Source organism: Octodon degus, unplaced genomic scaffold, assembly GCF_000260255.1.
Source record: "Octodon degus isolate 3935 unplaced genomic scaffold, OctDeg1.0 scaffold00065, whole genome shotgun sequence".
NCBI lineage: Eukaryota > Metazoa > Chordata > Mammalia > Rodentia > Octodontidae > Octodon > Octodon degus.
Window position 1 is genome coordinate 4344655 of NW_004524641.1, and position 24473 is coordinate 4369127.

A 24473-nucleotide genomic window follows, 5' to 3' on the forward strand; every position below is an offset into this window, starting at 1 on the left:
TCATTGCTGGGATAAAATACCCGACACCGAAATTTAAGGAAGGAAGGCTTATTTAGCTCACAGTTTGTGGAGGTTTCAATCTATACTCAGCTGGCACCCATGCAGAGTGGCACATGGTGGAGAGCAGCAGTTCATGGCAACAGAAACAGGAAACATGGCAGCAGAACAGCAAAGAGCAAAGGGAAGGGCAGCAGCTGCAGCTTCTAGCAAGCCTCTCTCCCTCCTTGTATTATAAGCAGGCTACTGCCCTGGAGTGGGAGTGTAGAACTCACATAGGATGAGGATGTTTTCAAAGTAAGAAACTTGGCTCTCTGTTGAGTCATTTAATTAAACTTCTAAACTTCTCAAATTGACACAGTGTATCAACTAGTACAATCCACTACTTGCTAACTTGGCCAGTAGACATTTCCTTAAACCCATCTCCAGGTACATAGACGTGCTTATTAACATTTTACAACTTGAACGTAACACAGGTTTAAGTATAATTAAGAATCACTAATAAGGGGGCTGGGGAGATGGCTCAGTAGAATAAACGCTTCCCTGGCAAGCACAAGGGCCTTAGTTCAATCCCTGGGTTCTGAAAAAAAAAAAAAAAAAAAATCACTATTAAGTCTCTCAACACTGTAATACATTAGAACTATAATATTTTTACCCTGGAGCTCCCCCCCAAAGACTCATGCACATCCCTTTATGCAAAAGATATTTTGGTCCATCTCTAAGAGCTGCCAAAGTGCTAACAGTTTTAGCATTTCTGGAAAGTCCAAGTCCCAAGGCTACCCCAAGATCTAAGGAAAACTCTTAGCTGTGAGCCCCTGTACAAATGAAAAGTTAAACACTTCCAACATTCAAAGGCATAAGATAAATGTCACCATTCCAAAAGGTATACATAGCACAGTACAAACCATTGGGACCAAAACAAGCCCAAAATCCAGAAGGGCAAACATCAAGTCCTGTAGTTCCACATGGAACATCCAAAGCAATCTGTAATGAGTTGTGAACTCCAAAAGCCTTACATGGCTCCACCCCTGCAGTACTTCTGCTGGTAACACCCATTGCTTTTCTCTGGGGCTGGCTTTGCTTCCTTTTTGCAGCTTTCCCCAGACAGTTTACTTTCCTGGCTTTTCTAAACTTCTGGGGTTTCCATTGAATAGGCTTCTCCCTCACAACTTTACATACTGCTCTCTGGCACATTGCCTGGCCTCCCAGGCCTTCTGAAATCTAGGTGGAAGCCTCCTTAACCTCAGAACTCCTACATTCTGAATGTGACTAAAGCCAGTGCCATGTGGATGATGCCAAAGTCGGTTGTCAGCTAGAGCGGTAGCTGGTCTTTCTTTTCTCTTTGCTGTAGGGGTCAAGTGCCTGGATCAGTGAGCACTCTGACCCTGATTCTGAGGAAAAGTTCTCTATGCTGCCACCATTCTGGAACCTGGTGTGGCTGCCGCCCCCCATTTTGGAACATGGGCTCTGCAGCTTTCTCCTCAAAGCGGAGTCCCTTACCCTTGGGGTTCTCAGGATACCAAAGGCGACAGTCCACACAGCCTTTCTGGTGCTTCCTTTTTGGTCAAACTTAACATTTTAAATCATCTTTCTGGGCTCTTTGCTCTTGATTTGCAACATAAGTATGACTAAAATTGCCCAATAGTAGCCATATATTGGGGGACTGCCTCAATATTCGACTGCCTTCAGATTTCCTTTGTCAGATTAAACTAGTCCACTGTGTTTAATCTCGTCTCGGGCAGTCTCTGGACACCAGCAAAATGCAGACAAACTTTCTGCTAAGTCATAACACAAATCATCTGGAGTCCAACTACCAATACAGTCCTTCCCAGCGGAAACCTCCCCAGCCTGGTCTTTACAGGCAGGATTTTTATCAGCCTTCTGGTCTTCTGAGCTCTGACCAGAATCTCCCATACAGAAAAGCCAAAGGCATTCCAGCTCTTCACTAGTAGGTGACATCTCCAAACCTTTCCTGTCTCTTCCCATAAGCTATTCCCAAAAGCACATGACAACATGGTCAGGTATGTAGTCACAAAAATGACCACGCTTCTCTGGTACCAAATTCTGTCTCAGTTACATTTTACTCATTGCTGGGACAAAATACCTGACATCCAAATTTACGGAAGGAAAGGTTTATTTAAAGCTCACAGTTTGTGGAGGTTTCAGTCTATACTCGCCTGACTCCCATGCAGAGTGGCACATGGCGTAGAGTAGCAGTTCATGGCAGCTGAAAACAGCAAAGAGCAAAGGGAAGGGCAGCAGCTGCAGCTTTTAGCCATTCTTTCTCCCCTCATATTATAAGCAGGCTACTACCCTGGAGAAGGGGTGTGGAACTCACACAGTATTTGTGCTCTCCTCTTACACAGAATGAGGATGTTTTCTAAGAAAGAATCCTGACTCTCTGCTGAGTCACTTAATTAAACATCTAAGCTTCTCAAATTAAAACATTGACACAGTGTATCAGCCAGTACGCTTCTCTACTGTAGGAATTCTCTACATTAAAATATCTTATCATCTTGTTATTGGATCAGTAGTTTATTTACTGTCATAGACTTCACCATTGTCAGGAGAATTTTTATCAGAAATAGAAGCTAAATATCTTGACTTGTACCATGAAGCAGTTTGTAAATTAGAAGAACCATTTTTAAATACTGTGTTTGAGTACTGACTGGCTTTGGAAATTAGCTTTTGGTGCAGACTTGATCCTGGATCTTAGTGAATACAACTTAAGATTTCAAGGCACAACTGTGTATATTTGCAAAACATATATTGTGGTAAATTCATTTCTGAAACACCATTGCAATGATGAAAAGTATTTTTATTATTATTATTTTTTAATGTATTCGGTACAGGGTCTCATTATGCAGCTCGGACTCAAGTTTATCCTCCTGTTTTTAGCCTCTCCAGCACTGGAATTACAGGCGTGCGCCACCACGCCTGGTCTCCGTGGCTGGCTCAGTATGCCTGGGTGTGAGGCCCCAAGAGGCCTATGGTGCCAGGGCTTGAATCCTGATCCCTGGACTTACCTAAACAGGTGGTTAATCCGTTGAGGTATCTCGCTGGCCTGAAAAGTTTTTTGTTTTTAATAAATGAAAAGTTAAAATAACTGGACAAATTTACAAAGCTTAAGGAAATGTAATGTGTTTAAGTTCTGTGTTTACTGATTGTGTTACTCAACAGCATATACGTGACATCTTAATTCCCATGTATTTTTGCAGCATCAGATGCATTATCTGAGCTGAAATTACAGTTTAGTGGTATTTTTCTGACGTTAATTTGAACATAAAGAAAATTTACATATTTCTAAAACTACCTAAATTGTATAATTGCAGATCTTCTAATATTCAGAAGTTTTTAATTTGAAATATGATACGTTAAAAATGCACATATCAAAAGCAGAATCTAGTAGACTTCTATAATACTTTCTATAATGAAACAGATTTTTATAAATGCTTTTTAAATGATGAATATACTCATTAAAATGAAAGGCTTTTAGATGATAATATTTGGCAGTATCTATGAAAATCATTTTAAAAAATCATAAAATCTCACTATAGATCAACATTAAGAGATAAACTTTTTTGTTATGAAGTACTGTCTCCTATGTAGTTTGGCTTTGAATTCACAATGTTGCCTAGGCTGATGTCAGACTTGCTACGATCCTCCTGCCTCAGCCTCCTGAGTGCTGGGATTCCAGGCATATGCCACCACACCTAGATGTAAGAGATAAGCATTTACAATCTATTATAATTTTAGAGAATAGTAGCTTTGAACCTCAGTTATGTGAAAAGTTTCTTTTCAATTTCAATTAATAGGTAGACCTATATCATAAAAAGTTGAGCTAGATACTATTACATTTTAATATTATCAATATAATATTGTCAAAGTTTTTTGTCTTTAACAGACTCACTTTTTTTTGTCCCATGCAGCCTAAAATATATGTTATATGAATGTTTAAGGAAAGTGCTGATATATGGATTAAAGTGTAGATAGTGTAGATGTTTGCTTTAGTCTTTAAAAAAAAATTTCTTTAAAGATGCCAACCTGTTTCTGTTTTTTCTTTAGTAATAAATTTACTGGGACATGAAAAAGTACCTAATATTTTAGAAATAAAATTATATAATAAAATCATCTTTTTATATGTTTCTTTGAATTTTTGTATTATATTATTATATATACTATTATCTATTTCCCAAAGGTGCCCCTACCTGCATAAGTTGGTAACCAACTACGAATTTGAATTAAGTGTTTAGGATTTTGCTAAAATTCTAGTGAAGAAGTAATAACATTATATGTTTAATTAAAATTGTTATTTAAATTCTTCTGATAAAATATTTTTTCTGTATTTTAGGAAAGGGTCTACAGAGTGTTCATCATCTCACTACTAGATCAGACTCATAGTAATTCTCCTGTTTATAGCCTTCCAAGTGCTGGGATTACAGGCGTATGCCACTGCACCAAGTATCAGTCGCCTTCTCAGTGTGCCCCAGGGGCGGGGCCAGCATGGCAGGCCCAGGCATTGAACCCCCTAATCTGTTAAGCTATTTGGCTGGCCCATGATAAAAAATTTAATTCAAGTCATAATCCATTCTATGAAGCCTAGTATTCCTGTTTGTACTAGTTAAATGTTTATAGAGAAAAATTGAAAGCCTAAATATGTAAACATCGACATTCTTAAATAATAGCCTTTGGAATGATGCTTTGTGTTCCATGATGCCCTCCCAAATAAATGGGCAAATCTTAAAAAGGCTACTAGTATTCTTTGGCTACTAGTAAGTCCCTCCTCCAGCATAATAATGAAGACTCTTTTAGTGCTTAGTACCTGGAATATTGACAAACATCATTAAATGTTTTCTGTAGTTTTTTCATAAACAAAAAATAACATTTTTATTACCATTGTACAAAGAGAAATTTGTAATTTGTAAATTGTTATTTACAAGGTAAATAAATGTGGATGGAGTGTTCAGAGACAAATACTTGGAAATAGTTTTGAGAACATTTAATATATATATATGAATACTTACTGCTTTAAATTTGAAATATGTTTTATTCTGTCTTAGTTACTTAATCTTTTTGCTAAGACAAAATGCCCAGTTAAAAGAGGAAAAGTTAAAAGAGGAAAAGTTTATTTTGGCTCACAGTTTGTAAAGGTTTCAATGCGTAGCTGACTGGCTGGCTCCAAGGCAGGGTGGCGTGGCAGAGGGGCCTTGCAGAGGAGAAACAGCTCATAGTGGACAGAAGGCTGGAAGGCAGCAAGTGCTGAAGTAGTAATAGCAGCAGCAAGGGACAGATGACGCACAGTGATTGCCTTTTCCTTATAATCTGCCAGGCTCTCTACCTTTCCAGCAGGTAGTATTCACTGCCAAGGTGGGGCAGCCTTATTCCTAGCATTGTACCACGAATCAGTCCCAACATCACATCTTTTAATTCCAGCATCATATCTCTTAGATCACCCACCTCTGAAGAGCCCCAACTGTGAACACAGGAGGTTTTGGGGGACATCTAGATACAATCCATAACACCACATGAAGTCATTTGTTTCTTTCTTTTTCTGTTGTTGTAGTACTGGGGATTGAACTCACGACCTTGCGCTTGCCAGTCAAACGTTTATTCTACTGAGCCCAGTCACTCATTTCAGAGTGGCTTGTCATATACAACATAGGCAAAAACAAATATATATATGGATAATAAATAACTAGACATAGTGCCACTTCCTATACTTATAGTACTTTGAGAGGCTAAGATAGGAAAATTAGAAATTTGAGTCCTACCTGTGAAGTTTAGTGACTCCCAATTTGTTCTGTGCTAATGTCTTCTGCCCTTGTTATGGGTAGGCTTGGGGTCTGAGATTGCATTTTGTGCTTTCTCATTGTCATTTTGTATAAAACTGTCTTCTGACCTTTGTTGTAGAGCTTTGGTGCAGATATAACCTTAGCACCTACTGAAGTTCAGGTGCAGATCTACAAAGTTTGAATTTATCCAGTTGTGCCTGGCTTGGGTCTGGCTGCTATGCTCAGCTCCTTCCTGCTGCAGCCCTTGGGAGTGAATCTGTTGTGCTCCTCTGGCAAGATGTTCTGCTCCTGGACTAGCTGTGTGGGTCTGTCCCCTATTCTCTCTGCAGGGACTGCAGCTGCAGAGTTTCACCCCAGGCCTGTATGCCAGGCCTGAGCTGAGTCTGAAGGGGACAAGGGGAGTGGGGGAGAGGGGAAGCTGTCCCACACACTTGCTGGGCTTGGGCTAGGGCTGGATCTGGGGGGTCCCAAGAATGCAGCAGAAGTTTTCTCACTCAGTGGGTGTGGAGGGGGGGGCTGTGGAGTGGTGCTGGAGGTCCCAGTGGTGCAGAAAGGGTCTCACTCATGCTGCGCCTGAGTTTGGATGGGACAGGTCCCGCAGGCGCAGGGTAGCCGGAAGCTCTCCCACACACTCATCGGGCCTGGGCTAGGGTTGGATCTTGAAGTTTAGTAACTGAGGGAGATGTGTCTTTTTAAAAAAAAAGGAGGGGGAGCATCACATTGCAAAAGCCTTTGGTTCAGGTCCCAATGCTGAGAAGGGAGGGAAAAAAAGGAAAGCAGAACCCATATATAGATAGATAGATAGACATATATATAAACTATTATAATTAGATATTATATGCTAATATATAATAGTGTGTATAATTATATATACACATATATACATAATATATACACATACACATGCATACATACATATATGTATGGTAATTTTGTCACTAAACATTTTCAGAGAAATCCTGAAATGAGAAAGTTTTCTTAATATATATCATTTGGCATGTTTTTTTTCTTAAGTAAGTATCTTAATATCTGATTTAACTTTGATTTAAATCCTGTTTTGTAGATGAAGCATTGGATGATTTAAAATCCCAGAAGAAAAAAATAGTAAGTTAACTTTTACTTAAAGTTAATTTATATGAACAACTAAATTAAGAACTGGATAATTAATGTCACTATGCTATAATTTAATGACTTTTCAAGTAACAAACATTCTTTTAGATAATATTTTACTGATAAAAGTTAAAAGTATGAATATTTTTACTAGTTAATAATTATTGATAGGAAAAGTAGGTTAGATGGAATTTGAAAGTCTGAGAATCTGTGTCACCTGTAATTAAATAAGCCATACTGGAGAACTAAATGAGGGAAAGAGTAAAATGATGGGTACCCAGGTTGCTTATTGGATTGTTTATTAGGTATTATGGACAAAGTATCTGTATTTGCCAGTTGTTAGGCTTTCTTGATACCATAAGTTCAAGAAATAAAGAATCAAGAAGATTGGTATAAGAGACAAATTCAACATTAAAAGCTGAAACAGGTTGGGAAAGATAATTTTTTTCCCTCACAATTTTCTACTTTCTGCCAGTAACGCTGATCTCTTGGGTGATTATATCAGACCAGTTAATGGCATCCTTTGTATGTGTTGGAAAGAGAATCATGAGTCAGAGGAAAGTGTTTGGAGATGGAAATATAGTGAGCTGATCTTGGTGCTTAACTTGGTGGCCTTACATTTTCAAAATATTATTTTAAAGCATGAAAATAGTTGCTGATAGTACTACATATTATATGGAAACTTGTTAAATCAAGTTAAATTGTTTCAGTGATCAGTGCATCTTTTATCTAATATGTAGTAAGTTGTATTTGTCAGCTCTTCAGAATTTTGATACAATACCTGAGATGATTTATAAAGAGAGGACAGGTTTACTTGGCTCATAGCTTGTCTGTGATTGCTTAGTCCTGTGACCTTGGGCCTGTGGTAACCCAGCACATCATCGTGGACACATGTGTTGGAGAATGTCTCTTTACCTCATGGCAGCTGAGAGGCAAAGAGAAGAAAGAGAGCAAGAGACTGGGGTTCCAGTATTATCTTCAAAGGGATATTTCTAGTAACCTCTTAAGTTCTACTTCCTAAAGGTGCCACTACTTGGATAAGTTGGTAGCCAAACTTTAACATTCAGATCCAGAGTATAGAACAAGTAACAATTATTTATGGAACTAATGAAAATGATGGAGTAAGTTAAATGTTAAAAATTGTTCTATGAGTAAGTAATAAAAGGTATTAGTTTTTAGTGCTTTAAGTATGGAAAAGTAACTTTAGTAATGAAAGATTCCTTATGTATATTTATTTGATGCCTCCTCAATGTTTTGTGGGATATTTGTTGAAATTGCCTTGACAATTTTGCTGTATCTGTATTAAAGAAGTATGTTCACTGTATCTTGTTTATTTTTACCACTTTACATATTATGGAACAACCAGAAATTCAGGCACAGGAATACTGATTATTTCACTGATATAGGAGTTGTGGTAGGTTGGTTGGCTTGCTGATGAGACAAAAAGAAGTGCTGAGAATAGTAATGAGAGTTAAACCCTGCCAGTACCAAACTGAAAGGTAATGATTCAAGCATTTCCTTTTTACCTGGGGTTTTGCTTCCAGAAATAAGCAGCTCACAAGTTTATTTTTATTATAGTATGTTGTGATCTTTAAATTTTATATTAGTTAATACTGTAAATTTGTTATGCCTAATTTATAGAATAAACTATTATAGGTAATGGGTTTGGTACTTTCTGAAATTTCAGGTATTTCTAGGGGTCTTGCAATATATCTCTCATGGATGAAGGGGGACTGCTGTACAAAAAAACGAAGAGGAAGACAAAAAAAAAACCAAAATAATATCAGACAAAAAAACAAAACAAAATAATATCAGTAATCACATGACCAGAAAATGAAACCTTAGAGAATGTGATTGGCGAAGATTTTGTAGAATAGCGGAGCAGACTTGAAAAATTCTGTGAAAGCCGAGCTCTGCTATTTCAATCGCCCTTGAAGGAATTATGACATAAAAAATACATCTGACAGCAGTTGGGAAATTCAGTTCAGTGGCTTATAACTGTTGTATATCAGTATTACAAAATAGTTCAGAGTGGCATTGCTCTTGCAATATGACTAAAGGAAAGTAACTTGACTTTAATTAGCTTTATTAATTAGAGAACATAATATTTTATCTACTTGATTGTTATTGGTTATAATACTCTGGCTGTTAGGAGCTACTCCTTGAGTTTTATTGTTCATGCCCTTAACAGAACTGCTTTGTTTGGAGTAGCTTTACACGTCTGGAATAATAGGCGCCAAGGGTGAATTAGTAACCAGCTCAGTCCTGTGATCATTCTAGTAGTGAAAGGCAAAAGTGGGATACTGTTATTTTTTGGGGGTTATATTGTTTTTGAGCAACAGTTAAATATAATTAAAATGACTTTGTTCACTGACATGTAGGTTTAAATAATGGTTATTAATCTAGTTATCTATGTCTCATCACTTCCCTGTTAACAAAATTGATACAAGTTATATTTACTATTTTGTGTTTTACTATAGATGATTTCCTTAGGGATTCATCTCTTTAATCTGGATAGGTTTGCAATATAATTTGAAATTTATAAAAGTTAATTTGTCATGATGAATATGAATTACCAGTTGGTTAAAAAGTTGTTATTTAGAAAGGAAAATGAGTTAGCATCTTGGTTTACATTTTAAGAGTTTAATGTAAATATTTGCTTGTGAAAATCTAGGAATTAATCTTTAGTTATGTAGAAATTCCAAAGTTTATATTTTGCCACTTTGATTCTTTAAATTTTTTTTTAGTTTTTTATTTTAATCACTGTATAATTTGTACAATACTAGATAATTCCTTTGCATTCATGGTTATTGTTTTAAACCAGTTCAAAGTAAAAACTTACCAAATTGCAGAAGTCAAAATTACCTCTTTAAATGGCTTCATGAATAATGTTTCTATTTGGTAATTCCTGTCATTTCTCAGGAAATTTATGTTCCTCCAAAGCCTAAGAAAAATCAGTTGAGAGATGGGGAACATGGGGGAAAATGTTATGAGTCTCCGAGAATTAAAATCCATTAATCAACTACAGATGTTACTGATTGATGGACTTTTTAAGTATCAGTTGAAAGCAAGAGCAAGAAATGCTGACATGCTGAGCCATACATTAATGACAGCATTTCCAGGGTTTAGGACAGGAACATGTAGAAGTGGCACAGGCGAATCAGTGTGGGTCTTCTGGCCATGTTGTAAGAATGCTTTTATGGCCCTATCTTTTATTAATAGCAAGTCATTCTTGCAAGCAAATATTAATATGTTTTCATGTAGTATAATTTAAGTAAATCTTGTGAATAATATTCTACCAAATAAGTTTGGAAGCAAAAATAAGTCCATAAATTAATTGGTAGTATCAGCATCTTTTTTTTTTTTTTTTTTTTTTTTCAGAACTGGGGATTGAACTCAAATCCTTGCATTTGCCAGTCAAGTGCTTATCCTACTGAGCCATCTCCCCAGCCCCATAGCATCTATTTTTGTATAGAGTTGTAAACATCGCTGGACGTTTCAAATTATAATTGTATATTGCCAAATAATATTTGCTGGTGTTTTCTAGGGTTTAAATATTGACTAAAGGCTACATATTAACAGAAGAAATACACAAAAGAAAGCATGTTTAATATTCTTAGAAATCAGAAAATGATATAAAATCTGAATTAATAAAAACATCAATTTCAACCATAAACCAAAATTAGAGCAGACAGGATTTTCATCATCCTAATAGTAGAAGTTTATATGGTAGAATGTTCTCTAATACTTTGATTTGAAGATGCTTTTGGATGTACTTTTTTTTTTTTTTTTTTTTTTTTGGCAGAACCGAGGATTGAACTCAGGCCTTGTGCTTGCCAGGGAAGTGGTTATTCTACTGAGCCATCTCCCCGGTCCCCTGGATGTACTCTTAATAATTTGACAACTTAAAAGAAAGCTTGATATATTCAGCATATTTTTTATGAGCTAAAGGATGTTGGATTGATTAATGCTTTGTGTGTTTTAAAATTTTCATTTTTTTAATTAAGATATGTTTGTAGTACCTGATTACACTTATTGTGGGGTGTTGGTACATGTGCATAATACATTTTAGTTCTTAATTCTTTTTAGAATGATATTGTCAGTGTTAGATATTTATAGAATTATGCTTCACAATTTGAAAGATTACTTTGACATTTCTCTCATATTAGGCCCCCCCTCCTCTCCCAAGCCTTTTGGTGCTGGGGATTGAGACCAGGGCCTTTCCACTGAGCTACATCTTCAGCCTTTTGATTTTTTTTTTTTTTTTTAATTTTGAGAGATGGTCTCACTAAATTTTTCACTTGCCCAGGATGGGTTCAGACTCATGATACTACTGCCTCAGTTTCCCAGAGCGCTAGGATTATAAGTGTGTGACACCACATTCAACTAGTGTTTTCTTCCTTTAAATGTTGTCTGTGATAGAAATTATATTTACACGTCATTGAATAGAATCTTGTTATAGTAGTGTTGATTCATTAATTAATTACTTAGAGATGGAGTTTTCCCTTTTTTTCTCCTGGCTAGCCTTGAACTCCTAGATTCAAAAGGATACACCTGTCTCAGCTTTCTGAATAGCTGGAACTACAAGCATGCTTCATCATACCCAATTTGTTTAACTTTTTATTTTTATTTTTATTTTTTGGTGGAACCAGGGATTGAACTCAGGCCTTGCGCTTGCCAGGGAAGCTCTTATTCCAATGAGCCATCTCCCCAGCCCCTTGTTTAACTTTTTAAATAAAAAAGCCCATGAAGCTTTTAGTAATACCTTATCACAGAAAGATTCACTCTTTATAATATCACTTACTATGCTTAAAACACATTATGAAAAGTAGAGGATAGTAATTCAATGATTTAAGAAATCCTCACAAATTCCAGGTTTTCATTCCTGAATTCTTAGATTCATAGGATATTTAGAAACGCAGTTTCAGATCCATTCCAAATAATAGAAGTATCACTAAAAATTTTGTGTCAGTGTTTTACTCATTGTTGTAGACTCTTTCTCCATTAGTAACTTCTAGACTGGTGCTATGAAGAAAACAAACAAAAGCATATATATATATAATTTTTTCCTCTCTTTTTTAATGTATTTGGTACAGGGTCTCACACAGCTTGAACTTACAGTGACTTTCCTGTTTCAGCCTCTGCTGGGGTCACAGGCATGCATCACCACGCCTGGTCTCTGTGACTGGCTTTGTATGCATGGGGTGGGAGCTGCGTGGCATGCTATGCCATGGATCAGACCTGGGTCCTTGAGCTTGCCTAGGCAGACGCATACACCACTGAGCTATCTCTGTGGCCCCTACTTTTCTTACAAGAAAACCCAAGTGACAAACTTGCTCAGTATTTCTAAGAATAGAAATAAGCTTTGAAATCCCCACAACCCCTAGCACTGGAGATTGAACTTCACTAAACTATGTCTCCAGCCCCTGAAACCAGATTTCTTCTGATTTTCTAATTTGAACTCCTTTGAACCTCTGTTTCAAACATACTATTTATTTAAAATGTGGATAAAAAATTATGTGAATAAATGTGTGAAGTAAGCTATTAAGAAAATCTTTTGGTTAGATATAACTGCAAAAAAAAAAAAAAGGAACATGGATTTTTATCTTTTAGTACTTTTATTTTTATTTTTTTTCTTTTAGTACTTTTAAATAATGATTTTATGTAAGATAAGTAAAAATAGGAGCACACACATGAATATCCACTAAGGTGGCAGGAGTTGCAGTTACTTATTGAAGTAGTATTTTGGTTCTGAGTTTTTTTTTTTTTTGTGGAACTGGGGATTGAACTCAGGCCACTGCGCTTGCCAGGCAAGTGCTTATTTCACTGAGCCAACTCCCCGGCCCCTAGTTCTGAGTTTTTAAAATTTATTTTATTTCATTTTTGTGCCTGGCTTAGCCCACCCTGAAGGCAGGGCTGGCGTGGCATGTACTGCTGGGGATTGAACCATAGTCCCTGCACTTGCCTAAGCAGGTACTTTGTCCCGTTGAGCTATCTTGCTGGCCCGTTGGTTTTGATTTTTACATGTTATTTTTATATTTAGTTTTTGATACTGGAAGTCAAATTCAGGACCTTGTGCTTGCCAGGAAGATGCTATCTCCCCAGACTTGCATGTCACTTTAAAAGTCACAATTGTATCTGTCCTCTTTAAACTAAATATAAGTTTTCATCTAGACCTGTGCTGTCTAAATCAGTAGCCAGTAACACGATGTAACTATTTAAATTTAGTTATTTAAAATGAAACAATACTAGAAACTCAGTTTCTCAGTCACACAAACAATATTTTAAGTGTTTACTTATCATTTAGGTCTTAATGACCTCTGTTATGGCAGTATAGGCCATTTCCATCATTTGTTAAAACACCAAAAATCTAATTTGCAGAGATGAGAGATGTAGTTCTTTGGTATTACATGTGGATGATTATGTATTATACCCTTTCTCTATTTCCATTCCTAGTTTTTTCCCCTAAAACTCTGAAATTACAAATATTTCTTTTTTATTAGACAGTACAACTTGTTTGCTTTGAAATTTTATCATAGTTTTGAAATAATTAAGAAAACTCTTTTCACTAAACTGAGGTTAATAAATCATTTAAGAAGCCCTTAGCTTTTTAAATGTTGAGTTGAGTGTTTAATGAGGAATCTATTAACTACTATTGTGGCAGCATATTTTTAACTATGTTTTAACTTAGTAAATGTGTTCTGGGTCGCATTTTAAAATAAGCGTCTTTTGGAATGAATATGACATTTAATGAATCTAAGTGGTTATTAGTGGTCACTGAGAAGGAAAAGGTCCTACTCCAATTTTTCCAAAAGCATTTTATCTTACATGTTAGATATTTGTCATAACTGTGACTGTCTTGTACTAAATTTTTTCTAACATTGGGCTGTAACTGCTAAAATCATACTTTATTGGTGATTACTTTAAAAATTAAATCCACATATTAAGCTATAAAGTAACTTGAATACATGGTAAATAAAATGCTACAATAATGAAGTGTTTTAATTATAGGCCCTAATGTCAGTAAAATTCTTATTTAAATTCTATGTTCAGTTTTTTTCCTCTAAAATTGTTTAAATCTAAGCTAAAGAAACAAGGGTGGGTTGGAGTTGCTGTGGGCTGGGGAGGGCTTTAGCTTTTAAAGTCATTTGAGCAAATTCCATGGCTGTTCTCCCAGTTAGTGAGTTTGCACTGTATTTGCAGCAAGCTAATCGCTTCTGCTAATAAATAATCTAAAATCGATGCTGACAGCACTTAATTGGCACAGAGATTTTATTTTGTAAAGCTCTTGGCTAACGACCTTCTTTAAATTAATAGCATTAAGTGCTGTGAGGAAATAAATCTGAGGAATTGCCTGTCATTTGCTTGTCATGTCTAATAACTTCCAATAATGATGGCTGATAGATTTTTGCACATTCCATTATTGAAGTTGGTGCATGTAATTATTCTCCTCATTATATGTAAACAATTAGCAATATTTGGTATTTCCTTGCAGTAAAGCTGTTAAATACAAGTAACATATTAGAGGTTAGAAGACATTTTAAAATGTAGATTTTAATTATTTAATTGAGGAAGTTTTTCATTCTGTCTGCATATATTTTGTGCTGCATTTAAGGAATAAGAAAAAAGGAAAGCTTTTGCTCCCCTTATTTTAAGACTGGTACTTGAGTGCTTTTTGAAGAGGACTTAGGAAAGTAAGTTGTGTGTGTTTTAAAATATGACAATTTGTGGAAATTTTTGTTTTAGCTTGAAGAAGTCATGGAAAAAGAAACCTATAAAACAGCTAAATTAATTCTTGAAAGATTTGATCCAGATTCAAAGAAAGCAAAGGTAAGACGGTAATGTTACTGCCATTTTATTATGAACCGCTCATTGTGTTAGGCCACTGTGGTAACGTTACTGTAATCAACAGGAGATGGAGCCGCCATCTGCTGGAGCACCTGTGACTCCAAGACCTGGACAAGGTAAATAACTTTGTAGAAACTGCTGCTGCTGTTGGGAAGATCCATATTTACCCAAGTGAGTTCCCATGTGTGCTGGTGGTGTGTAAAAACTTAGTTAGAATGCTTTTATGTTAACTTTTTCTTTGTAATTTGAGATACCATTTAGGGTAGCAGAAAATTTTATTTTATTTTAATTTTATGGGAATATGTTAATAAGTTAGAATACTGAATATTTGTTGAGATTGAATATATAATTAAAATGTGTAGTTAGCTTTAATTTTTTGTAATTTTACCAATATTTTATGAGATTTCTTCCCTTTCATATATTAATAATCTCTTGAATATCTTATGAAAAGTCTTAACATTTTATGATTTATTTTACTTCATCAGTCTTGGGGCCTTGACTGTGCTAGCCAAACACTATAGCTAACTTGCATACTAGCCCTGTGATTTATTCTTGAAGAATATGATGAAGTGCTATCAAATATGAAGTTTTTTCTCAACAATTTTATTTAGGAAAATAATACAATCATTTATTTATTTATTTATTTGTGTTTTTTTTAAAAAATGTGTTTTTTAATTTTTTAAATCTTTTTTCCATAATTTTATTGAGAAACAAATAGCAATGAGACAGTTTCAAACCAAATTGGTAGGACAGTTTCAATAATTAACACAGTGAATACTCTTTTCCTAGTGGTTAATTGCTGTACAAGATGCAGACATAATATCCTATTTAAAAACACTATTAGAACAAATCCCTCTATTCATTAAGAGAATGTAACTATATATCTATCCTAACTATTTTGAATGCACAGATACAAAATGGACATTCATCTGTAAAAAACTAATCTGTAAAAAATTCAGATTTAATTACAGTGCTGGCAATCTGTGACACGTAAGTGGGAATATTTTTTTTTTTTGCAGAACTGGGGATTGAACTCAGGCCCTTGCACTTGCCAGGGAAGTGCTTATTCCACTGAGCCATCTCCCCAGCCCACAATAATTTAGAAATGAGAAGAAAATAGAATTACTATGTATAAAATACTCTTTTTTAGGTTGTAGTATCACATTACTAGCCACCAATATTACATTATTCAATATTATGTAAGAGCTTAGAAATGGTTACATAAAATATTCTCAGTACCAACAGTATTGAGCTTATATTGATTTTCATCTTTGTTTTTTTCTCTAGAACCTAATAATAGAATTTGTAGGACTTTTGTTGGAATGTAGAACTTACTACTTTATTTATTTATTTATTTATTTATTTGCAGAACCAGGGATTGAACTCAGGCCCTTGCACTTGCCAGGGAAGCACTTATTCCGCTGAGCCATTTCCCCGGCCCCTAAAACTTACTACTTTTTAAAATATAACTTCCATTTCTGCAACTCAAGAGAGTTACAAACTGTTTTAAAAAGTTGCAGTGACATTTCTTGAAAAGCAAATCTTTTTATGAATAATCAAAAGGCCATGGTATTAAATAAGACAGTTTTAGATTTTCTGGTTGACAGGCTGTGTGGAAACAATTCCATCCACCCCATCATCGTTAAGCAGGATTTTGGCTTATAGATGTATATAGCCTGGTTTTTTTTTTTAAAGATTGCTTGTTAGATAAAAGCTTACATGATTATAATAAATTATATTTATACTTGCAATGAAATTTTCATAATCACTAAATTTTTCTACAGATTATGCCTAGTTTAATATAGAAAATTTTTAGGCCTATGGACCACATTTCTAAACAATTTTTGGGTATTGAGTATTACTTTTTCAAAAATAATTTTCAGTTTAATTCATAGATGCACAGAGTAGAGTGGCTTTCAGGGGTGAAAATGAGTGGTGGAAATGGATACACATTAGTCAAAGGATAAAAAGTTTCAGTTATGTGGATAAATGTAACTTCTAGAAACCTAATGTGCAGTTTGGTGACTGTAGTTAGCACTGCTATGTAAGTGTTCTCACTGAGTGTAGAAGAAACGGTAACTGTGAGATAATAAATGTATTAATATGTAAAAAATACTAGGAGCAAAGAAAAATAGCCTTAATGTTTTTAAATTGTGGTGTTTTACAGAAAGCTATTGCTATTGCTTAAGAAAGTTTGTATTAAAAACTCAAACTTTTGTGATGCCCTTTACTAACATTCATAAGATATTTTGCATTTAGGTAATATAAGTTGTTTCAAGAATTTAAATTTTGGTTTCTTAGAAGCTTTTGAAACCCAAGTAGTTTTTCCTTCCAGTGTCATAGTGTAATTATAGAAAACTTGCTGTTCTCTCTGGTTTTGAATATTCTTTTAGAGAGAATCAACATTTAGTTATAAACGAATCATGTAAAAAATGTATTGATAATTTATGTGCAGACACTCTGGAGAATAAAAAGATGAATATATTTTTTGATTTCAATAAGCTTAAAACTTGTTTTAAAAATTATTGCTTTTACTATATATTCTAGTATTTCTCACTCTTCTAAGTTTTTTTTTCTTAATTGTAAAAAGATTCAAAGTGATACCTAAACTTTGTTGTACTTTGGCTTTGTTTAATTTAATCTTGTTTAATATCATTTAGTTTTTAAAATAATTTTTATAGGTGACTTAGTCATTGATTTTATGTTTAAGTTGTTAGCCTCTGTCAACTGTCAGCAGCTGAAGCACTGCTCTCATGCTTGTTCTGTGTCTCTGATTTTACATTTTGACTTTAGCCTGTTTTTGAACATAACAGAAGGTAGAAAAAAGTACAAAATGATGTACATATGTACACTGTTGGCCCTGGAAAAGATCTGCTCTTCAAAATAAATCTATTTGTTTTGTGTTTTGGTGGTACCATGGATTGAACTAAGGACCTTGCGCTTGCCAGGCAAGCATTTATTCCACTGAGTTATTTCCCCAGCCCCTCAAAATAAATCTAATTATTTTGTCTTTTATTTTACAATGCTGAGTTGTTAGTGATATCTTCTATGCTTACATTGATTATAAGTTTTGAGGATAATATTCTCTAATTTGCTTAGATTTTACACTAAAAATGATATCATAGTTACTAGACAACCATCTATCCTTAATTCTCTCTTAAAATAAATTTTGTTTTTTTATAGTAATTTTAATTTATGAATTACAAAGATAATACAGAACTCTCATTTATAACAGTTTTGCCTGTTAACACGTAGTACATGTGTAGCAGTGTGGTATGTTATTGTTATATAATGTCCATAGTTTATTCACATTCTTAGTTTTTATCTGATATCCTTTTGTGATTCCAGATTTCCATCTGGATTCTCCACTATATTCAGTTGTCCTGTCTTTAGCTGCTTTTTTTTTTTTTTTCCCCAAAACCGATTAGTAGGACAGTTTCAATAATTAATACATTGCATATTATTGTCTTTTTAGCTGCTTTTGGTTATTACTGTTTTGTAGATTTTCTTTGTTTCTGATGACCTTGAAAGCTTTGCCCTGGCCTTTTTTCTTTAACAGAGAATTTATCTCAATCTGAGTCAGGGTTGCTATTTTACATGAAAGATTAAATAAATAGGTATCTGTATGTTTACACATAAAAGAGACTTATTTGCTACTTAGATGCTTAGTAATTATTTTATTTCTAAAGAAATCGTAGACTAAAAGATTTATAGATTTAAAAGTAATGAAATTCAGATTTAAATGAAAAAGGAATTTGTCATACTGTAAACTTCTAAATAGATTCTGTGAGATAAAGAAATCTAGATATTTAAGGATGGTGAGAAATTAAATTTCTTTTCAGTGTTTTAATAGGATGCAGAACTTAATTTGCTTTTTATTTCTGATTTATTCATTTTCTCCAGTAAATGTTCCATAAGTCTTTACTATTTTTAGAGGTCCTGGGGAACAAAATAGACAAAAACTGTATCTCCTTCTGTTGGGGGAGATAGACAATAAAGTAGTTTTATTTTATTTATTTATTTTATGTATTTAGTACAGGGCCTACAGGGTCTCACTGCATAGATCGGACTTGTAGTGACCTTCCTGTTTTCAGCCTCCTAAGCGCTGCAATTACAGGCTTGTGCCACCATGCCCAGTCTCAGTCAGGGTCTCAGTGCACCCCAGGGACAAGGCCAGCATGGCACACCAGGGATTGAACCTCAGTCCCTGTGTCTGCCTAAGCAGGCACTATAATCCAATGAGCTATTTGGCTGGCCCTAATAAGTTAGTTTTAGATTGAAGAAAATAAAGGAGGACTAGAATGAAGGCAGATTTAAGTTTTGGTTTTTTTTTCTCTCTTGGTACTAAGGATGCAATCCAAAGCCTGGTGGGCTTTGTGCGGGTGCTATCCCCTGAGCTGCATTCCCCAACCACACTGAAGTTTTAAATAGAGTTATTGGTGCAGATCTCATTGGCAAGGTAACATTTGATCAGTAGAAAAAAAAGTGAAGGTGTCAACCTGAAGGAGATCTCTGTGAGACCATTCCAGACAAAAGAGTGAGTAAGTGCCCGGACTCAGGCACTGAGCATGTCCAAAATGCTCTGGAATTAGCACGGCCAGTAGGCCTGAACTGGGTGAGCAGGGAGGAGAGTGGTAGAAGCAGCAAGAGAAGTAGACTCTGGGGCATTGTAACAACTTCAGTTTTCCTTTAGATTTTTTTTTTTTCCTTTTAACATTTTGTTTTCTTTTGAGCAGAGGATTGACATAATTTACAATATTATGTCTCAAAGGAAGGTTAATATTTGAGACACAGCTGCAAAAGGAGCAAAGGTGGAATAGTAAGACTAATTAGGAAGCTGTTGCAGTAATCTAGGTAAACACTGGAGATAGAGTCTTTGTTAGTACTGGAAATGTTTTCTTTAAAAATTAAAAAAAATTTTAATGTAATTTCTTTCCATTCCCCCTTCCACTAACTTAAAGTGACTTAAACATGATCTGTGTATGTTTTGAAGGTAGAACACCCAAAATTTATTCATGGATTAGATACAGAATCAGAGAAGGTGCTAAGGATGATGTGAAGGATTTTGGCTGGAGTAGCTACAAAGATGAAGTTACTGTTTAAAGAGATTATAGACAAGAGATGGCTGAGATGAAGAGGAGAAAACTTTAGTTTGATTTTGGGTATGTTTAAGATACCTATTAGACACATGACTAGAGCTTTTGAGAAAGCATTTAAATGAGTCTAACCAACAAGAATTACATGTGCTGGAGATATTTGGGTGTTCCAAGTAGTGTATGTGATAGAATTAAAACCATGATTCTAGGGGCTGTACTATAACTATCCCTAGTGCCAGAAAGAAAGAAAGAAAGAAAGCAAGAAAGCAAGAGAGCAAGAGAGCAAGAAAGCAAGAAAGCAAGAAAGCAAGAGAAAGGAAAGAAAGAGAGAGAGAGAAAAGAAAGGTGGCAGAAGATTTTGAGACAATGGTGACAACTCATTTGAGGAAAAGTGGAGAAATGGCCAGGCATGGTGGTATACACCTGTAATCCCAACCCAAAAGGCAGAGACAGGAAAACTGCCATGGGTTTGAAGGAAGTTTGGGTTACATTGCAAGACCCAGACTCACAAAAGAAAACACAAGTAGTGAAATGGATGACTGGAGGAGAAAGCATTTTCTGTGTGTGAGCAAACATACTGTATGAAAGAATAGTATGTTTGTGTGTTTCTAGAAATGGCCTAAGAGACATGAAATAATTGGTAACATAGGAGAGAGTGGAGACAACTGAGAATGGTCCATGAGTAGGTGAGAAGGGATCTAGTTTACCAAGGGAGAATTTGGCTTTTGATAGGAATGTGGTAATTCCTCTGTAGTAATCAGGGCTGAGAGCATGAGGTAGAGCTAGGTGGGTAGAGGAAATTTTCTTCCTGTTGTCTGATTTCTTAATAAGTGTGAGGTTTGGGGAGGTGTAGTTGGGAGCATGAAATAATTCTCTAGAACAATGAAAGAATAAATGGATTAGAGAAATATAGAATTGCTGAGGTCTGAAAAAGGCTGCTTAATATTCTGCTCATGAATTAAAATATGGCTAGGTTTTTTTTAATGTTCACCTGAATAGGTATAGGCATGAGATAGGCAGATAGTTTTGATCAGGCTTGAGGTTTTGTCTGATGAATACAGCTCTGGGGATGTATGGACATCTTTGGGAGGCCGTTATTCTGCTTATCACACTGGAATTTTGGTAATGGGCAGTTGAAAATAAAAAATTGCAATGCAAGGTGAAAATAGATTTATTTCATAGACCTTTATTAAGCTCATATTCTGTACTGATTACTGTGCCACATCCTGAGATTTTCAAGATGCAGTTCCTCCCTGTTACCTCTTGATTAAAAGGTGTATACACATGTAAATAAGGAGTCTAATATATAAGGACCACAACTAGTATAGAAGGTAGGCATCAGTCAAAAGATTTTCTTTGAGAACAGGAGTGGGAAGTTTTACTTCAGGTAAAGAAAATGTACAAGGTAGTGCCTTTAGGTACTGCAAATTGTGCCTTATACCTGACAAAGAGAGATAAGGTTCTTATCCTTCAAAACAGGAGATAGAATTCAAATCTTAACTTATGGAAGACTTTGTACTGCAACATTATAAAGTGAGACTTTATATTATGTGTTATATCCAGAAATTCATTAGAGGCTTTGAATTTTAATTTAATTCAATTAAAAATCTATTATCTATCTATCTATCTATCTATCTATCTATCTGTCTGTCTGTCTATCTATTTTTGAGACAGGGACTCACTGAACAGTTCAGGCTGGCCTGGATTCACTATGTAGATAGGGTGGCCTTGGACTCATTGAGATCCTCCTGCCTCAATCTCCAGAGTATTGGGTTTACAGGTGTGTGCCACCACTCATGAGGCTTTGAATTTTAGATTAAGAACATTTTTCTTGGTAACATGGAGAATGGATTAAAGACAGCAAATTTGAAACCTGGAGATCAGTTATAGTATTATCTAATGCAGATAAGAGATAAAGGCTTGTAGTAGGTAAAGTTAGAGCAATATAGTTAAGGAGAAGAACTTTAAGGGATAATTCAGGAGTAGATTGACAGGGCTTAATGGCAGTTAGATTTGGAAAGTGGGATGTTAGAGGAGTCATCAAGATGTTATCTGCCAAAATTTGAGACTCACTATAAGGAAAGTGCCTGTGTTCTAAGACAGGGGATTGCTTTACATGGGAATTTGTGAGTGATTTATTGTCTTGCAATCCTTTTCAAATGTTAAAATTACTTACATCAGTATTGAGCTGGGAATTAAGATTGCGGAACATGGTAGATTGCTTTTGTTGACTTAAATAAGGGATAATTATTTGTATTATAGGTCATACTTGCCTCAATTTTTGCATAGCAAAATAGAGTTATATACCTAAATTTTTGTGTAAGTTGTAAATTTACACAATTTCACAATGTTTGAACACTTTTTTTTTTTTTTTTGGCGGAACCAGGGATTGAACTCAGGCCCTTGCACTTGCCAAGGAAGTGCTTATTCCACTGAGCCTTCTCCCCGGCCCCAAGTAATTTATATGAACACACTTTTTTTTTCCACAATGTTTGGAAAACATTCAGTGTACATATGTTATCTGTAATTGTACTTAAATAATTGCTTTAGAAAATATAGATTGCGTAGCTGTTGATGTAATTGTAAACTCTGGAACCTTTAAATTTGCACTACTAATAGTTGTTGCTTATTAAGTGCTTTTCATGTACTCTGGCTCTTTGTATTGATTTTGTCATTTAATCTTTACAACAATGGGTAAGTACTCTCATGAAGAAGCTGAGTTGAGAATCTAGAATCTTTTTCATGCCTATGCTGTTTTATCATTAAACTTCATTTCCTTTTGTTTACATAATCATTTAAAAAAATCTCACTTTGATTTTATTTGCTTGCGTTTTTGAATCTAAGACTAGTAGAATCTTGAGTGTGACATTTGTTGAATCATTAATTGATCGTTGACTATAATGTTAAGCCTTCTAGTCAAGAATTGACATTATGGATTACTCCTTATATTTTGATCAATATACAATGCTTACAGCTGTAATTGTTTTTTTGAGGATTGTATTTTACATTTTAGTGTAGGAAATACTGAATATAAACTGAGTACTAGATGCTTTACACTAGTATAAAATGTGTTAAATAGCTAAGAATCAATAGATAAATCTTAGATATTTCTAATTTGAGACTACAGAATGTTTTATAACATTTTACTAAATATAGATTTGATACTGTATTGCTAGCTATTTAAAACTGTTCATTATACAATAATCCTTTATAACCTATATTTAAATGTAGACTTACTTAGCTAAATGTCTTTTATGGACTACTAGACATGATGTCCTTGGTCAACTAGTTATGGACCTCACCTTTTAGTAGCATATGAATAATAATAAAAGAGCATGTTAGTTAAATTTTATAGATTAGAGGCACATTCTAAGGAAGCAGTCCTAAATCTTTGTTCAAGAAGTAAAACTGTAATAGCTGTTTTCAAAATAGCCTAATACATGCTAAACTTTTATTTATGTAGATAAAAGGTATAATTTTTGAGATATACATTACCTAAAAATTGTCTAAAAGTGACAGATATTGTATTTAAATGATTTATTTTTCAATTAACAGTTTAACTTATCAGATCTTAATATGGTTTTATTGATTCCAGTGTCTTTTGCACATTTAATGATTTTTATAACATGTAACTGCCTATTAAGTGTTGGTTGTAAGAATTAGATAACCAGCTAATATGGAAGAAATGTTAGGATATGATTAGTTCAGGTAACATGATTTTCTGTGTAAGCTACATGGAAAATATGAAAATATTATGGTTCCATGTATATAATGATAATATGCTTCTAATTTTTTATTTTTGTAGCTTATTTTGTTATTTATTTTGTAATTTTTTATTTTTGTAGCTTATTTTGTTAGAGACTGAATACGCAAATTTGTTGATTCTAGTAATTATAGGTAAAATAATTTGAAAAATCTAGGGGGGATTTGTGGTATAACTCAGTGATCCCCTAGCATGCACAAGCCCTGAGGTTCAATTCTTGACATCTGGCCTCCCAAAAGTAGTTATATAAAATCATTGTCATCTGAAATAACTTTTTAGTAAATGTGTCAGTTCAGACACATTATCTAATTCTCAATTTAATAAGTTAATTTTACAGATAAAGAAACAGATTTCTCAAACCTATCTTAGGTCACTTGGCTAGAACCAGGATTCCAACCAACTTTTGTATGGGCCAAAGTCCTTAACTAGTAAATTAGATTGTGGTAGACTAAGAACAATAGAGCTATAGCAAGAGCATTTTTATCAAAGTTTGTCATATGGAGTCCAAGTCCAAATTATTTTGCTTCAGGAAGTATCTTTTTTTACCATTAATGCTAAATAAAACACTTTCAGTTTCAGCCACTAATTCAGAATCTGTGAATATTTGATGATACATAAAATTAAAAAGTTGTAAGGGGCTTCTTTGAGGTCTTACTGTTGACATTCAAGTAACACATTGATTGGAATAGGAAATGTTAGAATTCAATATATTAATGAGTAGGGGTTGTGAGATACTTCCTGTAAAGAGCCAGAGAGTAAATGGCTTTGAGAGCCATATGTTTTCTCTTGCTACTATTAAGCTCTGTCAAAGCAGCTGTAGACACTCTGTAAACAAGAGAGCAAGACTTTTCCAAAAGTCTACACAAA

The 24473-nt window shown here is 34.7% G+C and overlaps 1 protein-coding gene across 5 annotated transcripts in view; it reads left to right on the forward strand.

Annotated features, from left to right (window-relative positions):
- The window catches only part of Lnpk (lunapark, ER junction formation factor), a 90083-nt gene that overhangs the window by 42628 nt on the left and 22982 nt on the right, over positions 1–24473 (forward strand). For all 5 annotated transcript variants that reach the window (XM_023719214.1, XM_004634735.3, XM_023719213.1 and 2 more), the window contains exons 6-8: positions 6853–6893; positions 14646–14729; positions 14812–14863. In XM_023719214.1, coding sequence (XP_023574982.1) covers positions 6853–6893; positions 14646–14729; positions 14812–14863 — 177 coding nt within the window. The remainder of the gene's footprint in view (positions 1–6852; positions 6894–14645; positions 14730–14811; positions 14864–24473) is intronic.